The following is a 23,268-nucleotide window of genomic DNA, read 5'->3' as shown; positions in this document are numbered from 1 at the left end:
GCTGAGTCTCCAGGTTAGACAGGGAACAGTTTTGCTTTTCCACATGAATGAGGGACTCCAACGTCCTTATCTCTCCTGAGAAATAAAAGGACACACTGGACAAGAGAGAAAACTTGTGAGTGAATGCACACAATTTCTAAAGAGCACATGAAGAAACATGATAATCAGATGGAGAAGAAGGAAGCCTAGGAGAAAGCCAGCCTGGGAGCCAGTTTCCGGAGGACACATCAGTGAATTCTAGAACAGGCGAGTGAATACAAAGAAAATGAACAAGCAACCTTTGGGGGACAGGTTGGAATGCAACAAGTGAAGCTCTCATCCAGCCAGCAAAGATGAGACTTAGTGAAACTGCAGGCTTTGGTTGGGATCCAAGAGACATACACCTAGAAAATCGTGTGGAGGGGCACCAGGATGGCTCAGTAATTATCTGCTTAAAAGTATTTGGTACAGGTCATGATCCCAGGGTCCTGCAATAGAGCCCCACACTGGACTCCCTGTTCGGCAGGAAGCCTGCTTCTCCCTCTCGCACTCCCCCTGCTTGTGTTCTCTCTCTCGCGGTGTCTCTTTCTGTCAAATAGATAAATAAAATCTCTTAAAGAAAGAAAGAAAGAAAGAAAGAAAGAAAGAAAGAAAGAAAGAAAGAAAGAAAGAAAGGTAAAAGAAAATCAGGTGGTCAGGAAATACCCTGGCCTTCTAAGGTATTGGGCTGCAGCAAATGATCTCAGTTGTACACCAGATAAAGGGACCCAGTATTGCTGGAGCCCCAGCACACTTTCCACAAAGAAACTTTCCCTGTTTCTGCAGGAAGAGAATTCCATTTTTCTCTCCATGTTCTGGACCCAAGTCTCATACTGAACAAGAAATGGACCTAATGCAGGAGTGGTCAGAGCATGTGATGAGAGTTAAAATGAAAGGGAAATGTAGACTGATCCAGAGGGGATCCACGTATCAAAGTGATTAATGCTGGTACCTTCCCCCTTCTTCCCCAATGAATCACACAATAACATGTGGCAAGTCATTAGAACAGAAAGGAAAATTCAGGTTACACAAATCAAGACAGGAAGGGCAGGCACAATTCTACAGAATGCATTTGGCAAAAGTACACAAAGATCCAATTCCAGAAGATCCAAATACTGGCCGCCACGAAAATTCATACAACAATATCTATGACAACACAGCAATGGCTTACTCTTCTGCAGTCAGTTTTTGGTTTTCAGAGAACTCCACCACCATATCCAATTTTTTCTTTAGCAGGTTCAATTCTGCTTCTTTAGAACTCAGGGCATTACACTGGTCTTCCAGGAATGTTTTCCTTTCTGTAAAGGATGAGTTTAATTTTCTATGTTTGTGCCATGACCTGAGAACTTGGTTTCAATGGGGAAAGGAGAAGGGCAAGGCTGTGAAGGCAGAAAGGCATTCTCTCCCTGCCCGATGCAAACTCATTGCCACCATATGGAGATTTCATCCCCCAAAACAAGGTACCTTTCAGTTCTTGGTTTTTTGATGTCAAGGCTCTCAACTCTTGATCCACCAGTGCATCTTGGGCCTTTAAGACAGATTTGAGAAAAGACATATGAGGGCACCTAACAGGACAGGATCATGGAGGGCAACAAAGAAAGCCCTTGAGGCATAAATGGAATAAGGGGCAAGTAAAGAAACTAGTTCATGTCAAAAACCGCACAAATGGCTTTCTTAGAGGAACTGATATAAAATAATATTCTACTATACATATTGGGCTTGCTATCATCCTTCACTGCTCACATATTTTGTGGGATTTTCTATGTAACTTGGAGGGCAGCGCTGAATGATGTGATGATTACCCAGCTGTGAAATAAACCATACTTCCTAGGCCTTGAAATTGCAAATCTCATCGGGGTGGTCCTATGTGAAATCACAGTTCACGGTTCAGTAGAGGTTGCTGTTCCCAGATTCCCACGCTCTACTGCGCAAACAGCACAGGAGTACACTGCACTCACCTCACCAAAATAAACCAAAAGCCTCCGAAGCCACATTATAGTACAACTAACACCTAACTTTTACCACATCCACATTTTTAATATTCTTTTCTCTCTGAGCTTGTAAGAGAGCCTGTTTACAATGAAGGGAGTCCTTCAAATTTTCATTAATCTCTTCCACCTTTTTGATGTTCTCCTTCAAGAAAACATATTGAATGAGTAACAGTGATTCATTCCTTGGGGCACCTGGGTTGCACCTGGGTGGCCCAGTCTGTGGAGTGTCTGACTCCTGCTTTCGTTTGCCTCAAGTCCTGATCTCAGGGTCATGGGATTGATCCCCGCATCAGGCGAAACACTCGGCACGGTGTCAGCTTGGCATTCTCTCTCTGTCTCCTTCAGACCCCCTCCCCTCACTCTTTCCTTCTCTCAAATCAATCTTTGAAATAATAATAATTTTAATAATAATAATAATATTTTATTACTTTTATTTATGCTGTTAGAACACAATTCAGACAAAGAAAGGAGTCTTACTTTTAATTTACGTACTCCAGCAAGGGAACGCTTATGTTCTCTCTTCGTTTCTGCTTGCTTCTTTGCTTCCCTGGCCTACAAAAAATATGAAAAAGAATCAGAAGTCCAAAATAGCATGTTAAAGAAACCTATATTTGTGCCTCTCCTTTTGTGACAAAGAAAGAGGCAGTACTCTACATTTGTGAAGCTTCTCTTACTCAAGGACCATTTCTGGGTTGCATGATATAGATCGATAGAATGAACTACCAGAGGGTAAGTAATCAATATGAAATCACAAAAAAATATTTGAAAGGGCACACATACCTTCTCCTCCCAACTCGCTATGTTTTTTTCAAGATCCCTGTTTTCGTTTTTAAGGTTATTAATCTTCATCTTGATTTGGTCTAAAGTAACTGAAAGGAGAAAAAAGAATTTTAAGATAATTAGCAAAAACAGCGACATTGAATAATTCAAATATATTAGCACCAGAGTCCATTCTCTGACATTTGGGTGTCACTAACTTGCTAGCATTCCCATTGTGCCTGAAGGAAGCATGTTATAGCAGCATTTGAAACCTAAGACATTCTATATCAGTGAGATTCCTACTTAAAATGTTTTTCAAACATAAAAAAAAAAAACAATCAAAAGCTTTCTCATTTTTCTCCCACCTGTAAGCACCATTCTTGGAAAATTCAAACCTTGCATATGCTAATGTCATCGCCAGAGATGTGACCAAAAAATCAAGCATCCTAGCAACTAACATCTCTCTCCTCCAGTCATTCAGATACAAAAGCAGGTCCCTGCAAACAACACATAATGAGCAAAACTATACATTGTTCCTGCTCAGTGGATCGTCCACTTCCAGGTCCTACTTGGAATTCCACACAAGGAAAGCTCAAGATGTCAGGTGAGTGACAACTCACAGGCCTTCAGAAACTTTCTGCTGCTCCCAGATCGCCTTTCATGGACCCCAGGCTGGGGGCTCTGGAGGACCAGTTCTCTGCTATAAACACATTTGGGTACAATCTCCACGTTACAGAGAGTCTTCGGAGGCCCTGGATAATGCACAAGCCTGAGAAGACAAGATTTTTCATCACAACAGGAGAATGTTACCCTCCACCCTTAAAGGAAAACAACACTCATGAGGAGACTGATGGCAGCTGCATAACACTTGTAAGGTCTAGAACACAGACTCCTCTAAGAGCCACTTAATTTTCTCATCGTGGGGCACCTGGGTGGCTCAGTTGGTTAAGGGTCTGCCTTCTGCTGGGATCAGGATCCTGGGTCCTGGGATCACATCCCACATCCAACTCTCTGCTCAGCAAGGACCTGCTTCTCCCTCTCTGTCTGCCTCCCACTCTGCCAGCTTGTGCTCTCTCTATATATATATCTAGTGAATAAACAGAATCTCTTAAAAAATAATTCTCTCAGCTTTCCTCAAAGTGCAAATTTCTCTTCTCCTGACCCACTGTGTGTGCTCTCCTGCTCTGAGACCTCTCTTCTCACCAGAACCACTTCCACACTCACAACAACGAACAATGACATTCAATGGTCTCCTAAGTGCCAGGTGGCCACCCAGGCCATCAACAGCCAGCACCATGGAATCACCACAATCCATGATCCCCACACACTATCCATTATCCCCGCTGGCACAGGCTTTATTCCATTCATTCTCCCCTGGCAGGCAATGACCCCTCCACTTCAGACTTAAAACCACAGTTTACCTATCTCCTGTAACACACGCTCTGCATGGCAATATCTGCCTTCTTCCCTATGTGTAGCCATTTTGCTAGACTCAGAGAGTTTTCTCCTCTTGACATTTCACCAAGAGCCAGCTCATGGTCAAGTACTCACTCCAGACCTCACGCTGTCATCATCACTTGCCTCCTAAACATGTCTCTGCAAAATTACACCTTGTATTCTCCCTAGTCCCACTAGGAGTTCCTTCTCCTGGTCTCTTAAAGATGGCAACTCCCTCCACACTGTCACTTAGACTCCACATGGGGAAGAGAAGCATTTTCAAGACTTAAGTCAGTGAGACATCAGAAGTCACCATATTTATCCCTCATCAAATTAAACATACATCAAATACGGGTACTGAGAATTTTTGGCAAAGAAAACTGAATCCCCCAATCTTACCTTCGTATTGTCGAGGCTTTATCTAAGAGAGGAAGAAAAAAAGATAAGCTGGATGACAAAACATATTATGAGTAATAATCTATAGTACAGATAGTACCACAATTATAATCCAAAGATATGACAACAATCACTTTGCTTAGCAGCATGAATTCACAGGATTAAAAAGGAAGATAAAATTAGAATTTCTGATTAAGTCATCATGGTTTACAATCAATTTATGATAAAGAGCCCAAGTTGTGTTTAACTTATTTTTGCCCCCAAATCCTATTCACATAGTAGTCAATGAATGTTCAACCTCTTCAATTTTGACAAGGGATCATACAGACATTGAAAAGATATCCTTTATTTCATTATTTACCTAGCTATTTTTTATGTTAGTCACCACACAGTCTGTCATTAGTTTTTGTTTTCTTTTTTTTTTAATTTATTTTTTATTTATTTTCAGCCTAACAGTATTCTTTGTTTTTGTACCACACCCAGTGCTCCATGCAATCCATGCCCTCTCTAATACCCACCACCTGGTTTCCCCAACCTCCCTACCCCAAGACTTAAAACCCCTCAGATTGTTTTTCAGAGTCCATAATCTCTCATAGTTTACCTCCCCTTCCAATTTCCCCCAACTCCCTTCTCCTAACTCCCCATGTCCACCATGCTCCACCAATAAGGGAAACCATATGATAACTGACTCAGCATTATTTCACTCAGCATAATCTCCTCCAGTCCCATCCATGTTGCTAAAAAAGCTGGGTATTCGTCCGTTCTGATGGAGGCATAATACTCCATAGTGTATATGGACCACATCTTCCTTATCCATTCATCCGTTGAAGGGCATCTTGGTTCTTTCCACAGTTTGGCAACTGTGGCCATTGCTGCTATAAACACTGGGGTACAGATGGCCCTTCTTATCACTACATCTGTATCTTTGGGGTAAATATCCAGTAGTGCAATGGCAGGTCATAGAGAAGCTCTATTTTTAATTTCTTAAGGAATCTCCACACTGTTCTCTAATGAGGCTGCACCAACTTGCATTCCCACCAACAATGGAAGAGGGTTCCCCTTTCTCGACATGCCCTCCAACACATATTGTTTCCCGTTTGGTTAATTTTGGCCATATCTCAATGAAGTTTTAATTTGAATCTCCTTGAGGGCTAGTGATGATGAACATTTTTTCATGTGTCTGATAGCCATTTGCATGAATTCATTGGAGAAGTGTATGTTCATACCTTCTTCCCATTTTTTGATATGATTATCTATTTTGTGTGTGTTGAGTTTGAGGTGTTCTTTGTAGATCCTGGATATCAACCTTTTGTCTGTACTGTCATTTGCAAATATCTTCTCCCATTCCGTGTGTTGTCTCTGTGTTTTATTGACTGCTTCCTTTGCTCTGCAGAAGCTTTTGATTTTGCTGAAGTCCCAAGTTTATTTTGGCTTTTGTTTCCTTTGCCTTTGGGGACATATCTTGAAAGGAGTTGCTGTGGCTGATATCGAAGAGATTACTGCCTATGTTCTCTTCTAGGATTCGGATGGATTCCTGTCTCACGTTGAGGTCATTTATCCATTTTGAGTTTATATTTGTGTATGGTATAAGAGAATGGTCGAGTTTCATTCTTCTACATATAGCTGCCCAGTTTTCCCAGCACCATTTATTGAAGAGACTGTCTTTTTTCCACCGTATATTTTTTCCTGCTTTGTCAAAGATTATTTGCCCATAGAGTTGAGGGTCAATATCGGGGCTCTCTATTCTGTTCCACTGGTCTATGTGTCTGTTTGTATGACAGTACCATGCTGTCTTGGTGATCACAGCTTTGTAGTAAAGCTTGAAATCAGGTAACGTGATGCCCCGCATTTTATATTTGTTTTTCAACATTTCCTTAGCGATTCAGGGTCTCTTCTGATTCCATATAAATTTTTGGATAATTTGCTCCAGGTATTTGAAGAATACTGGTGAAATTTGGATTGGAATGGCATTAAAAGTATAGAATGCTCTAGGCAGTATAGACATTTTAACAATGTTTATTCTTCTGATCCAAGAGCATGGAATGGTCTTCCATCTTTGTGTGTCTTCTTCAATTTCTTTCATGAGTGTTCTGTAGTTCTCGAGTACAGATCCTTTACCTCTTTGATTAGGTTTATTCCCAGGTATCTTATGGTTCTTGGTGATATTGTAGATAGAATCAGTTCTCTAATTTCCCGTTCTGTATTTTCATTGATAGTGTATAAGAAATCCACTGATTTCTGTACATTGACTTTGTATCCTGCCACATTACTGAATGGCTGTAGGAGTTCTAGTAGTTTGGGGGTGGGGTCTTTTGGGTTTTCCATATAAAGAATCATGTCATCCGCAAAGAGAGAGAGTTTTACTTCTTCATTGCCTAATTGGATACCTTTTATTTCTCTTTGTTGTCTGATTACTGTTACTAGGACTTCTAATACTATGTTGAACAAGAGTGGTGAGAGTGGGCAAAATTGTCGTCTTCCTGATCTCAATGGGAAGGCTGCAAGCTTTCTCCCATTGAGGATGATATTTGCTGTGGGTCTTTCATAGATAGATTTGATGAAGTTCAGGAATGTTCCCTCTATCCCTATACTTTGAAGCGTTTTAATGCATCGGATGCTAGATTTTGTCAAATGCTTTTTCTGCATCAATTGAGAGGACCATGTGGTTCTTCTCTCTTCTCATACTAATTTGTTCTATCACATTGATTGATTTGCAAATGTTGAATAATCCTTGTAGCTAAGGGATGAATCCCACCTGGTCATAGTGGATAATCTTTTTAATAAGCTGTTGGATCCTGTTTGCTAAGATCTTGCTGAGAATCTTAGCATCCATATTCATCAGTGATATTGATCTGAAATTCTCCTTTTTGGTAGCGTCTTTGCCTGGTTTGGGAATCAGGGTAATGCTGGCTTCATGGAAAGAATCTCGAAGTTTTCCTTCTGCTTCAATTGTTTGAAACAGTTTCAGGAGAATAGGTGTTATTTCTTCCTTGAAAGTTTGGTAGAATTCCCTTGGGAATCCGTCAGGACCTGTACTCTTGTTTTTGGGAGATTTTTGATCTCTGCTCCAATCTCATTACTAGACATTGGTCTATTCCGGTTGTTGAATTCTTCCTGGTTCAATTTTGGGAGTTTATAGTTTTCCAGGAATGCATCCATTTCATCTAGGTTGCTAAGCTTATTGGCATATAAACTGTTGATAATAACTTCTGATGATTGTTTCTACTGCCTTGGTGTTTATTGTGATCTCTCCCTTTTCATTCATAATTTTATGAATTTCGGCTTTCTCTCTTTTCTTTTGGGTTAGTGTGACCAATGGTTTATCGATCTTATTGATTCTTCCAAAAACCAGCTTCTAGTTTCATTGATACGTTCTACTGTATCTCTGGTTTCTAGCTCATTGATCTCAGTTCTAATCTTGATGATTTCCGTTCTTATGTGTGGAGTTGGTTTGATTTGTTGTTGATTCTTCAGTTCTTTAAGGTGTAGAGACAGATGCTGTGTTCTGGAATTTTCAATTTTTTTGATGGAGACTTGGGTGGCTATGTATTTCCCCCTTAGGACCACCTTTGCTGTATCCCATAGGTTTTGGACCAATGTGTCTTCATTCTCATTCGTTTCCATGAATTGTTTCAGTTCTTCTTTGATCTCCTGGTTGATCCAAGCATTCTTAAGCAGGGTGGTCTTTAGCTTCCAGTTATTTGAGTTCCTTCGGAACTTTTCCTTGTGATTGAGCTCCAGTTTCAAAGCATTGTGATCTGAGAATATGCAGGGAATCATCTAAGTCTTTTGGTATCAGTTGAGTCCTGATTTGTGACCCAGTATGTGGTTTATTCTTGAGAAGGTTCCACGTGCACTTTAGGAAAATGAGTATTCTGTTGTTTTAGGGTGGAATGTTCTGTATATATCTATGAGGTCCATCTGGTCCAATTTGTCATTCAATGCTCTTGTTTCTTTATTGATTTTCTGTTTCGATGATCTGTCTATTCTGAGAGAGGCGGGTTAAGATCTCCTACTATTAATGTATTCATATCAATATGACTCTTTATCTTGATTAACAGTTTTCTTGTGTAATTGGCTGCTCCCATATTGGGGGCATAGATATTTACAATTGTTAGATCATCTTGGTGGTTAGTTCTTTTAAGGATTATGTAGTGTCCTTATGTATCTCTGATTACAGTCTTTAGTTTAAAATCTCATTTATCTGATATGAGAATTGCTACCCATCCTTCTTTTGAGGCCCATTGGCATGAAAGATGCTTCTCCATCCCTTCACTTTCAGACTGGGTGCATCTTTAGGTTCAAAATGGGTCTCTTGTAGACAACATATGGATGGGTCCTATTGTTTTATCTAATCTGCAACCCTTTGCCATTTTATGGGAGCATTTAGGCCATTTTCATTGCGAGTGATATTGATAGATATGTTTTTATTGACATCGTGCTACCTTTTAAGTCTTTCTTCCTGTAGATTGTCTCTATATTTCTGTTCAATACTATTCTTAGGAATTTTCCTCTTTTATAGAACTCCCCCCTTAAGATTTCCTGCAGCGTTGGCTTGGTGGTTGCATAATCTTTTAAGCCTTGCCGGTTTTGAAATCTCTTTATCTCTCCATCCATTTTGAATGTCAGTCTTGCTGGATAAAGTATTCTTGGCTGCATATTATTCTCATTTAGTGCCCTGAATATCTTGCCAGCCCTTTATGGCTTGCCAGGTCTCTGTGGACAGGTCTAATACTATTCTCATGGGCTTTCCTCTGTAAGTAAGGAGCCTCTTAGTGCTAGCGGCATTCAAGAGATTATACCTACAATTATGATTCCTCAATTTGACTATCAGGTGTCTTGATGTTTTTCTGGAATCTATAATCTTGGGTAGAGAACATTTGGCCTCTAGTACATGAATGCTGGTTCCATTCCCTAGATTGGGAAAGTTTCATGAAGGACTTGTTCCACTATATCCTCTAGACTTCTTTCTTTCTCCTCCCCTTCAGGAATTCCAACAATTCTGACGTTGGAACTTTTCATGGCATCATTTATTTCCCTGATTCTGTTTTTGTGGTTTCTATTCTGTTTGTTCCAGGCTTCCTCTTGATATTTCTCTCTATCTGTTTGTTTTCCAGATCACTAATTCCATCTTCTGTCTCAGTTACCCTAGGTTTTAGAAAATTTAGATTAGATTGGAACTCACTGAGAGCATTGTGAACATCAGCCCTGGTAACTTTTAACTCTGCCCTAACATTGTGACCATCCTGTCTGGTCCCTTTCAGCACGGCCCTAATCAATTCCGTTTGGTCATCCATGGCTTTCTCCAACCTATCTATTGCCTGGATAAATGTTAACCTGAATTCTCTTTTCGACATATTGTCTATGTTGATAGCCCTTAGCTCTGTTGTGGAAGGTCCATCCTCTGTATTTTTCTCTGTTGGGATTCCTCTTCCTAGTAATTTTGGTGAGAGATGACTGAACAGATGTAGCTGGATATATCGACCGTGGTGCAGTCAGGGTGCACTCTGTAACACTTCTGAGCAATCAGGATTCCCCACCAAAATGAGAGAAAAAAGACAAGAAAAAGAAAAAAATAGGAGATAGAGAGAGACAGGAAAGAAAGGGAAGATGAAAGAGAAGGTTCAGCCCAAATGCGCCCCAAGGAAAGATTTATGAGGTATACAAACAAAAGACAAACAGAAAGACTGATAAAAGTATATAACAAGAGAAAAATATGTAAATATATGCAAATACAGGAATAACCTTGTTGAAAAGAACCCCAAGTGTAAGATTTATATACTATCAGGACAAACACAAAAACACAGAAACACTGGTGGAAGAAAAAGATGGGAGAGTGGTTATAAATTCTCTGTGTGGGCAAGGAAGGTTGTTTTGATCCTTGCTGGATGTAATTGATATCTTTGTTAAAGGACTCAACTTTCCTAGGATAAAGGGATTAAAAATGGTTTACCTCTAGGGGTAGTATTGATTGGGGAATGGGGATTTCTTTGAAGTTTAACTCTATATGAATATTAGAAAATAAAAATAAAAAAGGAATAAACTCAGCTAAACTAAAAATTTTAAAAATTCAAAAAATAGAAGTGCAAAAAGAAACAGGTGTATGCAACAAAAAGTTTAGGTTGGAAATTTATTATGGAATTTCATGTGCTGGACAGCTCTCTGTGATGGTAAATCGGTTAAACAATTATCTATATACAAAAAATGAGCCAGAATAGTGGGAACAAATTAAAAATAAAAGTTGTCCTATGAAGTAGTGGTGGTGGTTCTCTTGTAGTCTTTTTTTTTTTTTTTTTCTTTCCTGGTTGGTTTTCTTGGGGAGGTGCCTGCCACGTTGGTTTTCAGTCAGTAATATTCCCTGAGTTAAGTCCTCCAGTCCCTGTCTAGGGGGTGGGCTCTGAGGAAACCGTTTTTTTCAGGCTTTTGTTCTCTGGAGCTTTTTATGTTTCTTCACCTTTTACCCCCCTCTAGCCTTAACCTCTTTTGATGGTTTTTGTCCGTTTAGAGGAAAGCAAACTGTACCCTGACCTCCCTCTCAGAGAGAAGCCTCAGTCTGTTCTGTGGGTGTTGCAGAGCCCATATAAACTTCCCCTTGGCTGCTGGCAGAGTAGGTTCTGAGTCATGGTTCCTGGGGACGCAGGATCTTCTGCTTGTACCCAAAAGCATGGCAGCGGCGTCTGTCTGGGATCTCCAGACCGCCAGAGAGGTCCTAAGCATGGATCGCACACTGAGATTTTCCCGCTGGTCCAGGCTGGGAGTGCCTAGTCTTTCTAGGTCTAAGAACACCTGGCTTGCATGCACCTCTTTTGGGGGAGGCTGTGGGTCGCTTGCACGTCTCAGGCCCTGAGAATGGGTGCAGGTCCAAAAGCACCAGGCTGGGCCTTCGCACACCTCTCTCCTGGGAGAGTTTGGGGTGCCTTTGATAGGCTCTGAAACAATGGCGCATATCAAAGAGCGCTGGCTGGGCCTTTGTACCTCTCTCAGGGGAGGATAAGGGACATGCACATTAGAGGCTCTGTAGCAGGGCTCACACATTCTGCCATTCTGTGTGGCTCCCATCCCCTCACAGGAGCCAGAACCCACGCAATCTCGGGTTTGCTGGCGGCTCTGGGACCAAGATCTGGTTTCTTTGTCATACTCTCTCTGGCTCAGATGCAGGGGAGGCTGTCCTGGGACCAAGGACTTAAGCCCCTGTCCCTAGCTGCCCGGATTCCAACAATTTACCCCCCACGTTCCTTTGCTCTTTTGGAGTGCTTTCAACCAGTCTCCAAGTTAATGCTGGTCCCCAGACACTGGGCAGGCTCGCTCGTATTAGGGTATTACTTTCCAACTGGTCAGCTCTGGTGGCTCCCTCCCCCTTTTGTTTATCTTGCAATATCAGTCCGCCTTTCCCACTCCGCTTTACCTGCCCATTGGCGTCTTCTGCCCCTGTTGAGATCCAGATGTGTAAAATTCTGATCTCAGGCTGATTTCATAGGTGATCAGAGTTCTTTGGTAGGTAATCAGCTCGCTCTAGAGTACAGGTTGAAAAGGTGCCTCTTCCTACTTTCCCGCACCATCTTTTCCCTTCTGTCATTAGTTTTTGATGTAGTGTTCCAGGATATACTGTTTGTGTATAACACCCAGTGTTCCATGAAATAGGTACCCTCCTTATTACCCATCACCAGGCTCCTCATACCCCTCTCCTCTAAAACCCTCAGTTTGCTTCCTAGAGTCCATAGTCTCTCATGGTTCATCTCCCCCTCTGACTCTCCCCCCCCCCCCGATTCATTTTTCCCTTCCTTCTCCAAATATTCCCTATGCTATTCCTTATGTTCCACAAATAAGTGAAACCAAAGGATAATTGACTTTATCCACTGGACTTATTTCACTTAGTATATTTCCCTCACATTTTTGCAACCTAGTATCTGCACTGAAGTACAGAATTTGGGACTATTTTAAAATACTGAAAGAAAGAAAATGGAAGGAAGGAGGAAAGAATGCAGGCAGGCAGGCAAGGGAGCAAAGGCTGTGTCAAGGATATGCCACCTCTTTCCTTCTCTACAAAGCTATCTTGAAACCTTACAAAGAGTTGGCTGTTTGCTGAATTCACACACAGTTATGACATATCAGGTGCTATGCAGTTTCCCAGACTGTTTAAATGCAGTGTCATCAAAAGAAGTAAAAGCCATCAGATGAGATAAAGAGTGGCCCATTATGAGAAGAAGCATAAGCCATGACAGAAATGACAGCTGATGGTTCCAAAAAGGGAAGTGAGGCAATTCAGATTTGAGTCACCCTCATGTTATTATAGCTCAACAACATCTAGGCAAGACCTCACTTTGACACCATTAACATATTTCCTGTTTTAATAGGTTTACAGGATGATGAGAGGCTGGGGCCAACCTGCAAATCTTGCCAGGATATTGGAATATCACCATGCTATCAATAAACCAGTCATAGTATGTTGTTGGGGAGAGTGCATCAGGGGAGGGAAATCAGAAAGCCATGGTTATTCCTTTGATTTCACATGTTGATTAGGAACCTCTGAGCTCCTGTGGCCTATGTCACCAGCCCCATGGGCAGGGGAAGTGGAAAGGTCGATGGCTACACCAAATATATATTTTTCTTTTCTCTTTGAAGGGAAGTTTTCTCCATTGTGAGGGAGAGGGGGAATAGTCCCACGGAGAAAGAAACTCAAAAGAGTTCTTTCTTCTTACAAAGGCCTGCCCTCAAATGAAACTATATCTCCAGAGTCTAAATGGGGGTTTCCCAAAGACTCAGCCACAGAGGTGAGGGAAATCCTCAACTCCAGTGCCATCTCCTCCCTGTCTCACCGGCAAGGACCTCAGTCTAACTCCGAGCCAGAGAAGCAGAAAACCTCACCCTAACTCCCACTTACCTCCCTTCCTTCAGCAGGACACAGTATCTAGATTTCAACACAACCCTACAAGGCATGCTGCAGGTAAAAACCATGACAGCAAGCACGAGAATCACACTTCCTGTGGCAGAAGTGATGGGGAGAGCAGGCTGGACTTTCAAGTCTCTTTGATGTAAGATACTGGGTCTAAGGGAAAAGTGCACAAGAGGAAGAAGAGATGGTAAATGTGGGCAGAGATAGGAAACTCTAAGATTGTAACATGTTGTCTAGAAAGACAACAACACCATTATAAAAATCAAGAGTGCTTGCGCTGGCTTCATGAAGAGACTCAAAATAAACCAGAGGAAAGAATCATTGACAGGAAAGAAACTTCCAAAAGAGAAACACAAAGACAAAAATTACACAGACAACACAGAAAACCCAAGACAGATAGGTCATTACAAATGTGTAACACACACATATCAGGAATACCGATTCCTATAGGAGAGTGGACGGAGAGCTATTTGAAGGAATAATGACAGAGGATTGTCTGAAATTAATGGAGTTACCTAATCAAGATCCAGGAAAATCAAAACATTGAAAGAAGGATAAATACCAAAACACACCCACACACACAAACAATGAACCAAAACCACCAATGTTTCCTAATCTAGAATATTCAGCTACAGATCATTAAAGACAAAGAAATTGTTTTGGAAATCTGGAGCAGGGATTGGGAGTGGGTGGGGAAGGGGAGAGGTGAGCAGTAACACCTTACTCCAGAGAAAAGGATAAGAACGACATCACACTTCTTTTCAGAAACCATGCCATCAAGAAGGATGAAGTGTTTATACTGTTTAAAGGAACATCGAGCTAGAAATCTGTGGCCAGTGAAATGGTCCTTCAACACACACCACACAGTAAAGAAACCCGTCAGGAATAATGGCGGGCATTATTTCAATGATGAAGGGGTCAATTCTCCAAAAAGACACAACAATTTCTAATGCATATGCATCAACAACAGACTGTCAGAGCACATGAAACAGAAACTGAAAATACTGCTGGTGGGAACAGATGAATCCATTCCTACAGCTGGATAATTCAAAATCCTCTTATCCCTCATTGACAGACCCAGAGATGCAGAAGATCCATGAGAACACAGGTGAACTGACCAGCATCACCCATCCACCCCATCCACTATCATCGGCAGAATACTTCATTCAACAATGAGGTATAGACATTCTGCTCGGGCTGACATGAAACAGTCACTAAGAGAGCCAAATTTCGGGGCCATACAACACATGTGAACCACCAAAGGAATTGAAATCACTGGAACTATGCTCTCAGACCCCAGTTGACTTAAACTAGAGATCGAGAACAGAAAGATAGCTGGAGAAATGACCAGAGAGAGAGAGATTCAACAGCCCACTTCTAAAGAAGACATGGGTGGAAGGGCAGGTGGGTGGAGGGATGGGTGAAGGAGGTGAAGGGAAAGAAGAGTGCACTTCTTCTGCTGAGCACTGAGAAATGTACAGAATTGCGGAGTCATGTTGTACACCTGAAAGTCACATTACACTGTTTGCCAATTATGCTTGAACTTAAAAAAAAGAACATATGGATCAAGAAGGCACTTCAATAGAAATTTAAAACTACATCAATCTAGGTGATAATCAAAATTGACATATTAGAGGGAAATTTGTAGTACTGAATGGACATAAAAATGTCCAGGGACTATAACATATTTTTGCTTATTTATGAATGAAAGTACAGAAGGTACATTAATATACTTACAGCGAGGATGGTTCTCCAGAGGTATATGAGAAAGGCACAAGTTCCCAAGAAGGCAGTTAAAATGAGAAGCTTCCACAGAACTTCAATCCCATGAGGGCCAAGACAGAAAGGATCAGGCAAGGAAAGGACAAGCTGAAATACCATTTGAGACAATGAGGAATCTCAAAGACTTTTACTGTGTATCTGTCACAAAAAATCAACTTTACAAACCCTCAGTCAGCCTCCAGGAGGTGAGCATACCTCTTAACTAGCTCCTCCTGGAGGAGAAGGAGCACAGAGGCATTTCCAAGGAGCTGGGGCAAACTTTTGGCAGTGATGAGTGTGTTTACCAACTTACCATGATGATGGCTTCCTTGTTGCTTCCCTATGTCTAATATCAACAAAAAGTATTCTTTGAAAAGATGTTGTGATCATATATACATTATGACTCACTAAAGCTGCAGGCAAAATCTAATAGACAAATCTTAAGAGATTTTATTTTATCTACAAGCACATTGCAACTGTTTTTTCTATAGCTAACAGAACCTGAGAATTTATAAGCCAACATAAAATAAACAAGGTAAGTCAATGTAAACTTAGAATAGGTAAGGAGTCAGTGACTTCTATTGTATATCCATGGAGGACCTGGAAAAACTCCTTTGGACCATTTCCAAAACTACACCCAAAATTTAAGGACGAATGAGGGAAAGCATGAATAGAATTTGTACTAGAGGTACAAATGAGCACATTATATGGACACATGTTTATAGATCAGGACATAAGTGAGAGAGACAGGAGGCTGCTCGTTAATACGACATGTGATTATTGCCCAATAAAAATAAATCAGAGTTACTGATTAGTTTCTGAAAACATTGATGTTTTCTTTCAATGCTCACTCTGATTCTGAATTGCAAACCCAGATGTCAGATTTCTGAAGTACATAATCAGGTGATCATGTATGTTCTAAGCATATCTGTGAGGGTTAGTATCTCCAAAAAGCCAATGGAAGCAATTCATGTTCCTATTTCTTGGTACTGTAAGTAAATCATGCAAGAGCAACTTAAAATTTAACTTTCTAAACAGGGAAAATATTAATGAATGTATTTATTTATTTGAAAGAGAGATGGGAAAAGGCAGAGGGAGACTGAGTAGATGAGTGGCAGCTGAGCAGGGAGCCCAACCAGGGCTCAATCCCAGCACCCTGGGATCATGACCCAAGCCTAAGGCAGACACTTAACTGCCTGAACCACCCAGGTGCCTGTGAATTCTAATACAAAATTCCTGGATACAAACACCGAGGCTAGGAACACATCATTTTACAAAAACTACACTTAGAAGTATTTCAGGAGAAAAGACACTAACAATGCAATTCATACTAATTCACACCAAGCTTGAATTTTGTGCAAACACACCTCTCTAGAAAGGAGCTCCTGAAATCTAAAACATTTTCCTCTTCAGCCCTCACAGCTGAGGTCAGGAAAATGTGTGCTGGTGGGAAACGTACACTGCCTTTAATAGCCACTGTCTGGAAGAGAGCAGTAGCTGTCAGCACAATGGTTGGTCATGGGGATCAAATGCACAAAAGACAGAGGCTGTCTTGTCAGGAATGTAAAACACGCCCAGCTGTGGGCACTCAGTACATCTGGCAGCTGTCTGGATGCTGATATCAGTAGCTGAGTCTTAACTAGAGGACAGCCAGTGGGGCCAAAAACTCTAGGTTCTCCGACAGTGGCCATGAGCAGGTGGAGGTGGGAAATGCAACACCAGTTCATTTAGGCAAGAGTTCAGAGATGAGGAAGGGTGAGAAAGGTGAACTGATCCATGAGATGCAGCCCAGGTAGAGGGGAATGATTCCAATCCAGACGACCAAGAAATTCCCTCTTCTGAAGACTCAAATGAAACAGAATGGGGTCTACTTTGACTAGAGGTCTTCATGTGGGATGGGTCTGCCTCAATACAAGCATCCTTCTTGACTACTGACACTTCCAGATCCCTCTTTCATAATCTGGTGCAAGCGGATCTAAAGTAGTCTACTTATTTCCAGGGGTGTTCCCTAACTGTTGGCTGACTCTCCCTCTTTCTCCTGGGGGTACAGGGTTTACTTTTTCATGACAGAGTGAAATATTCATGCTGGGAACCACGTATTTCTTTATATTTGGACAATCCTAAGGACATCCAGAACTTTCTTATTTTGGGAAAATCAACACACTGCACATACTTGGTCAAAGAAAGGACAACAACTCATTCACTTCCTAATCACATCACTCCTAGTGATTTTCCTGTGACATATATCCCAGCAGGTTGTGGTCTATTAGTGTCTTCTGGGATTCTCAGGTCTCCATGGACCTGGTGGGACACACAGTCCCTGGGGACAGCCTCCAACCAAGAAGCAGAGCAAAAAGGATATTTCACTTCTTAACACTCTAGTCCCAACACCAATGCTTAAGATACCCAGGGATGTCAAACTTTACAAATATAAACAATGCGCTGACACAAAAACAAACTAAACAGAAGCTGGACCCTGAATTTACCAGGCTTGCAGTAGGATCTTCACCAGGATCCCAGGCTACAATCTAACACCCCTAGCTCCTACTAAATTAGAGTTCCTGACATTTTTGAAGAGAATTTTAAAGAGATATAATGTACATATCACACAAGCCCCCTATTTAGGACAAAGAGCTCAATGGCTTTTCCTATCTTCACAAATCCTTCCTCCTGACACTATAAACCTGGTGCCTTCAGGTTTCCATCCTACCAAAGCTGTGCTTCTTGGACCCAGCAGCACAGACAGGACCCGAAATACGAGGGAAATGGCTGTGGCCTCAACACCTTCAGGTTGACCCTGAAACCTGCCCTGTGGTGCCCAGTCATCAGGAAGAACTCTCGTTCTTCTGAAGTTACCTTCAAGAACCCCATGAAAAAGCTGTGATTAAATAACCCAGTTGGAAGGAAGAAACCACTAGCAGCTTATGGACACCCAAGTGGCTCAGTCAGATACGTGACCAAGTCTTGGTTTGGATCAAGTCATGATCTCATGGTCCTGAGGTTGAGGCCCACTTTGGGCTCTGTGCTCACTGCACAGCTGGTTTGGGATTTTCTCTTTCCCACCCTCTCTGCCCCCTACAAATGAGCCCTTTTTCTCTATTCCTCAAATAAATCATATCAGAAGAAGAAGAAGAAGAAGAAGAAGAAGAAGAAGAAGAAGAAGAAGAAGAAGAAGGAGAAGGAGAAGGAGAAGGAGAAGGAGAAGGAGAAGGAGAAGGAGAAGAAGAAAGAAGAAGAAGAAGAAGAAGAAGAAGAAGAAGAAGAAGAAGAAGAAGAAGAAGAAGAAGAAGAAGAAGGAAGACATGAGTGAAGTGTCACATTTACTCACATTTGGGTTGGGGGAACAGGGACACTGGAGCAAGACAAGCCAGAAGAGTAGCTTTTGCACCATCATGTCCTGGTCCTTTTAAGGGGCACTGTGGGCCCAGGGAGGAAGTGGAGATGGTTGGGGGGCAGGGGAGGGTGGGGTGGGGGTGTTTGGAAGGGGTGGGGAGGGGCAGGGTGGTAATTAGGGAGGGGAATAGGGAAGAAATAGAGGGTAGGATGGGGAAGGTGTTGGTCAGGAGGAGGGGTCAGGGACAGTGTCAGGCGGTGTCAGGGTCAGATTAAGTACTCAAGGGGAAGTAGCACGGTTCAGAAAAGTTAGGAGGTCAGCAGGTTAGTAAAGGACAAGGTCAGCAGGACACATTAGCAGGTCAAGTGAACTCTCAGGAGCAGTTGGTGTGGAGAATCCATCCTCCATCAAGCCTTCCCGTGTTTGAACGTTTCCTTAGCAACCTAGAAACATTCTAATCTCTCCACCAATCCCCTGCCTTTGCCCCTAGTAGCTCAACATGGATGCCACAGGTACAAAGCCCCTTCCCACCTGATACCCCAACACATGCCATCACAACGACAGATCCTCTCTGGATCTTTAGCCATCCTTCTTGTTTACTTCCTCCAACCCAGGTCCCTGTTCCCTCTTCTGGGCACTCTCTCCTTCCCTTCCAAACTCCCGTCTGAGAGCCACTGGCTGAACAATGTAGAAAGCAAAGGAGAACCAAACTGCAACAACAAGCAAGTACACAACCAGAGTAGGAGGTTAGAGCCTCTCTCAGCAACTCAACCCAGACAGAACATCCACAAGATGTAAATCTTAATGGCAAACCATCTGAATCCCATAGCTGTCTCCATACATCTGTCCACATCCACATCCACTGATTTTAGGCACATAGGAGACCATTACAAAAATACGCCCGATTTACTTTAGCCATAAGGGAAATTTCAATTTTGTTTCAGATGCATCAATTCAGGCAACTACAGAGCATCTTGTGGTAATATAATGTGCTAGAAATCACTGATAAAAAGTGAACTAGAAATTCCCATATGTTTAGAAATTGAGAAGTACCTCTATCATGGGAACAGGAGTAAAGAAATAGAAAAAACAGGGGCTCCTGGTGGCTCAGGTCATGATCAGGTCCTATAATCAAGCCCCACATCGGGCTCTGTGCTCAGGAGGGAGCCTGCTTTCCCCTCACTCTCTGCCTGCCTCTCTGCCAACTTGTGATCTCTGTGTGTGTGTCAAATAAGTAAATAAAATCTTAAATAAAAAAGAAATAGAAAAGGAAAAGAGCAACACTGGAACTGAATGATACGACGATGATACAATTGAAATCAAATATGTCTTCTGGGCTGGAATATCCTCCGGTATTAGTCTGAGAAGACTTCATGGTCTCAAAATCATCCCCAATTGGCTGAGACATTGGAACACCTCCGACAGAGTAGATCTGTCACTTCTCTTTGTGACCCTCCTACGCACTAGCTTTGGCTTTACATGAGGAAACTTTACAGGGAAACAGTCCAATCAGACTCTCATGTCATCTTCTGGGACCTCCAGGAATGAGAGCATTTTAAGAGAAGACTTTCACCAGCTTCTCCCCTGGCAGATCTAGGATAACACCCAGAGATCTGGCAGCTCCATCTGTGCTGGGTAGGGACAGCCAAGCATGTGGGCAGGGCCAGGGACCCAGGAGACTAGACAAACCCCTTGTTATCCTCTCTCCTGGGGCCTGTCCTGAGCTGAACTTCCTAAACTGTGTCTCTCTAGGACTCTCAAATGCTTCCTCAACTCCTTCTGGCCCAAGACAGCTGATTTTCAGTGCTCTACAAACCACCACTTTATTATTGTGTAAATTTCTTGTAAACAGGAACCACTCTAGTACTGCTTAAATAGAACAACAGCTTGTTTTTTCTAATTAACGTATAATGTAGTTTTTGTTTCAGGGGTAGTCTGTGATTCATCAGTCGCACACAGTTCAAGCACTCACCAAAGCACATACCCTCTCCAATGCCCATTCCCCAGCCACCCCATCCTTCCCACCCACTTCCACTCCTGCCACCCTCAGTTACAACAATATCCTAAACATACACATACAGAAACCATAAAAAATAAGCCAACAACAAAATAAGGATAACAAAACAAAGTATTAAATTCTGCCTAGATGCCGCTGTCCACCTCAAGAACCCCAGAGTTGGGCTGCTCTGGTTGTAGAAGGAGACCAGCTATGGAAGGGGTGGAGTCAGACTATCCCAAAAGGGAACAGGAGAGAGGCCCAACCTGTAAGGGGGCCAGGGACTTCCATGGAAGATGGCCAGAGTCACCTTGATTAGAACTGGAATTGGGAGCAGGGAAAGAAGCAGGGAATAGAGTTTGGGGGCCTCAAATAGGTGAGATCAGTCATGGAGTTGATGAGGGGTCCCCAAAGCCAGTGTCAGTCTCCCATCTATGAAACACTTTGTGGCCCCTGGAGACAAGCCAGAGGCTAGAGTTTGAGATCCAGCTGTCCTGCTTACCTGCTGTTTGGCCTGGTGCTCATTTCCTTCACTGAACCGGGAGTGTCCATGCCCATGTCCATAACTGTGTGGAGGACAAGAAGTCACATGTTGAGAACACGCAGACATTGACGTCATCACCGCCAGGGGCTCAGTGTCTCTGGAGATCCAGTGGCTCATGTCTCACCCCTTTTAATGGCAGCCCAGGTGACAACCACCGGTCCCTCCTGTTTCAGGCCTGTGCTATGCCCTGCCCTTTGCCAACATCAGCATTCCGGCACCAGATGGCAGGAAGACCCCATGAACTGTGGGGTGAGCTCTGGGCCCCTGGCAAGACTGAGAGATTCCTGGACTGTGGGAAAGGTGATCAAGTGAGGGATTATACAGGACTGGGCAACTGAGCTCCGGGGCACCCTGAAAGGAATGGGGGTTTGGGCACCTGTGGAAAGGGCTGGAGGCATCTTACAAGATTCCTGGGTCCCCACAAGGCAAATCCCTCCTACACTCCTGCTGGTGCTGGCAGGGATCTGGAAGCACCAGCAGCACCAGCAGCAGAAGTCGCAGCAGATCAATGGGATGCTGGATGGACCTGGGAAGAATGGTCTGGCAGGTAAGTAAAATCACCAGGCTGGGATGCCCTTGGCCTCCTCCTCCTTCCCCAGCCACCTCTCAACCTCTGACTCTGACTTCACCTTCCAAAAAGGCATGGGAAAGCCAAGCAGAGGTGGACACCCGCGGCCAAGGAAGGGTCCCTCCCCAGAGCTCTGTGTCCTTGTTTCTGAACAGACAGAAGGAGTCACCCGGGGACCCTGGAACAGGGAGGGAGAATCTGGCCCCAGAGCCCTCTCTGATGGGGCCTGGGGAGAATCCTGGAGGGACAGAATGTAGCACTGGTTCGTAGTCTAAAAAGTCTATGTTTATTAAGGAAATGGAAAAAACAAGTTGCCAGTTGAGCCTCTGGAAGAGAACAGGACCAGTTTCCATTCTTCCAATTTCTACTCTTTGCCTGGATAATTACTTCACCTCTCCAAACTTCTGTGTCCTTCTCTGTGATGTGGGGACAGCATGGATTCATTCCTCAGGGCATGGATGCAAAGATTCATCGAGATCCGTCATACAAAGCTAGTTTAAACTGATATTTATACCTATCACTATCATCATTTTTTCTTAAAGATTGAACTTGTTTTTCTCAACATTATGCTAAATAAACTTTTATATTTACTTTCTTCAAAAGATTTTATTATTTGAGAGACAGTGAGCACAAGTCGTGGGCAGACGCAGAGGGAGAGGGAGAGGCAGCCTCCTCTCTGAGCAGGGCTCAGTCTCAGGACAATGAGATCAGGATGCCAGGTAAATGCAGATGCTTAACTGACTGAGCCACCCAGTCACGGAGGGCTCCTGAGAAAGAGCCCCCAGGGCTGCAGCAGTGGGAACAGCCCCAATCCCGATCCCTAGTGGGAGAGATACATCCCCAGTGCCAGGATATCCTCCAGCCCCGGGAACTCCATCTTAGCAATGCCTGCCTCCCCCCACCCCGGGTGGCCCCAGCGTCCAGCCTGTTCCAGTCCCTGCCTGCCCCCAGCCCTTCCTCCCATTCCACCCCCTCCGCTCCATGCAGGTACCTAGTCAGGCTCTTCTTGTGGCCCATGGTCAAGGATGGGCTGTACCCCCGCCCACCCGCTAAAAGCCGAAACCAGCACTGCTTGGAGGAGTAACGCCATAGGTGGAGTCCTCGTGGTCCGCCCCTCTTCCTTCACAGCCCCGGACCTCAGCCCTACCTAGGCCACTGGGCCTTGAGCACCCTTCACCGACGCTACCGCCTCTGCTGCCGCCCCTTGAGCCTCCACAGCTGCTAGTCTCCTGAGACCAGCTCCCACCTGCGCTGCCTCCACTGAGTGCATGTCAGGGAGTGTGTGCTCCTTGGGCGCATGCGGGCCTCTTGGTGACCTAGTGGCCCAGCGAGGTGGAGCGTGTGATTCCGGCAAGTGGCGATGGGCTCCAGGCCCTGCAAGTCTGCCTTAAGGGGCTGTAGTGGGGACCCAGTCCCGAAGCCGTTGCCAGGGATGCAGTTCCCCACACTGAGGCTTGCAACTGCCAGTGCTGCTTGCTATGCCTCCAGGCTTGGAGTGCCCTGGGAGCCAGCGGGCCTCTTTCTTTTGGCCCCAGTTCCCCTGCTCCCTTCTGCTCTTCTGCCACCAGGAG

General features: G+C 43.5%; 1 protein-coding gene across 1 annotated transcript in view; it reads right to left on the bottom strand.

Moving 5' to 3' along the window:
- Positions 1-1,093: 1,093 nt before the first annotated feature.
- The window catches only part of LOC131820054 (uncharacterized), a 47,251-nt gene continuing 25,076 nt past the window's right edge, over positions 1,094-23,268 (bottom strand). The window contains exons 4-10 of the mRNA XM_059155537.1: positions 21,088-21,151; positions 15,232-15,363; positions 4,605-4,626; positions 2,790-2,878; positions 2,487-2,561; positions 1,483-1,546; positions 1,094-1,316 (exon numbers count right to left, since the gene is read on the bottom strand). Of these exons, the coding sequence (XP_059011520.1) occupies positions 1,186-1,316; positions 1,483-1,546; positions 2,487-2,561; positions 2,790-2,878; positions 4,605-4,626; positions 15,232-15,363; positions 21,088-21,151 (577 nt within the window). The 3' untranslated portion in view covers positions 1,094-1,185. The remainder of the gene's footprint in view (positions 1,317-1,482; positions 1,547-2,486; positions 2,562-2,789; positions 2,879-4,604; positions 4,627-15,231; positions 15,364-21,087; positions 21,152-23,268) is intronic.

Source organism: Mustela lutreola, chromosome 17 (genome assembly GCF_030435805.1).
Source record: "Mustela lutreola isolate mMusLut2 chromosome 17, mMusLut2.pri, whole genome shotgun sequence".
NCBI lineage: Eukaryota > Metazoa > Chordata > Mammalia > Carnivora > Mustelidae > Mustela > Mustela lutreola.
The sequence above is the reverse complement of the archived record's forward strand: the minus strand, read 5'-3'. Positions and strand labels throughout refer to the sequence as shown.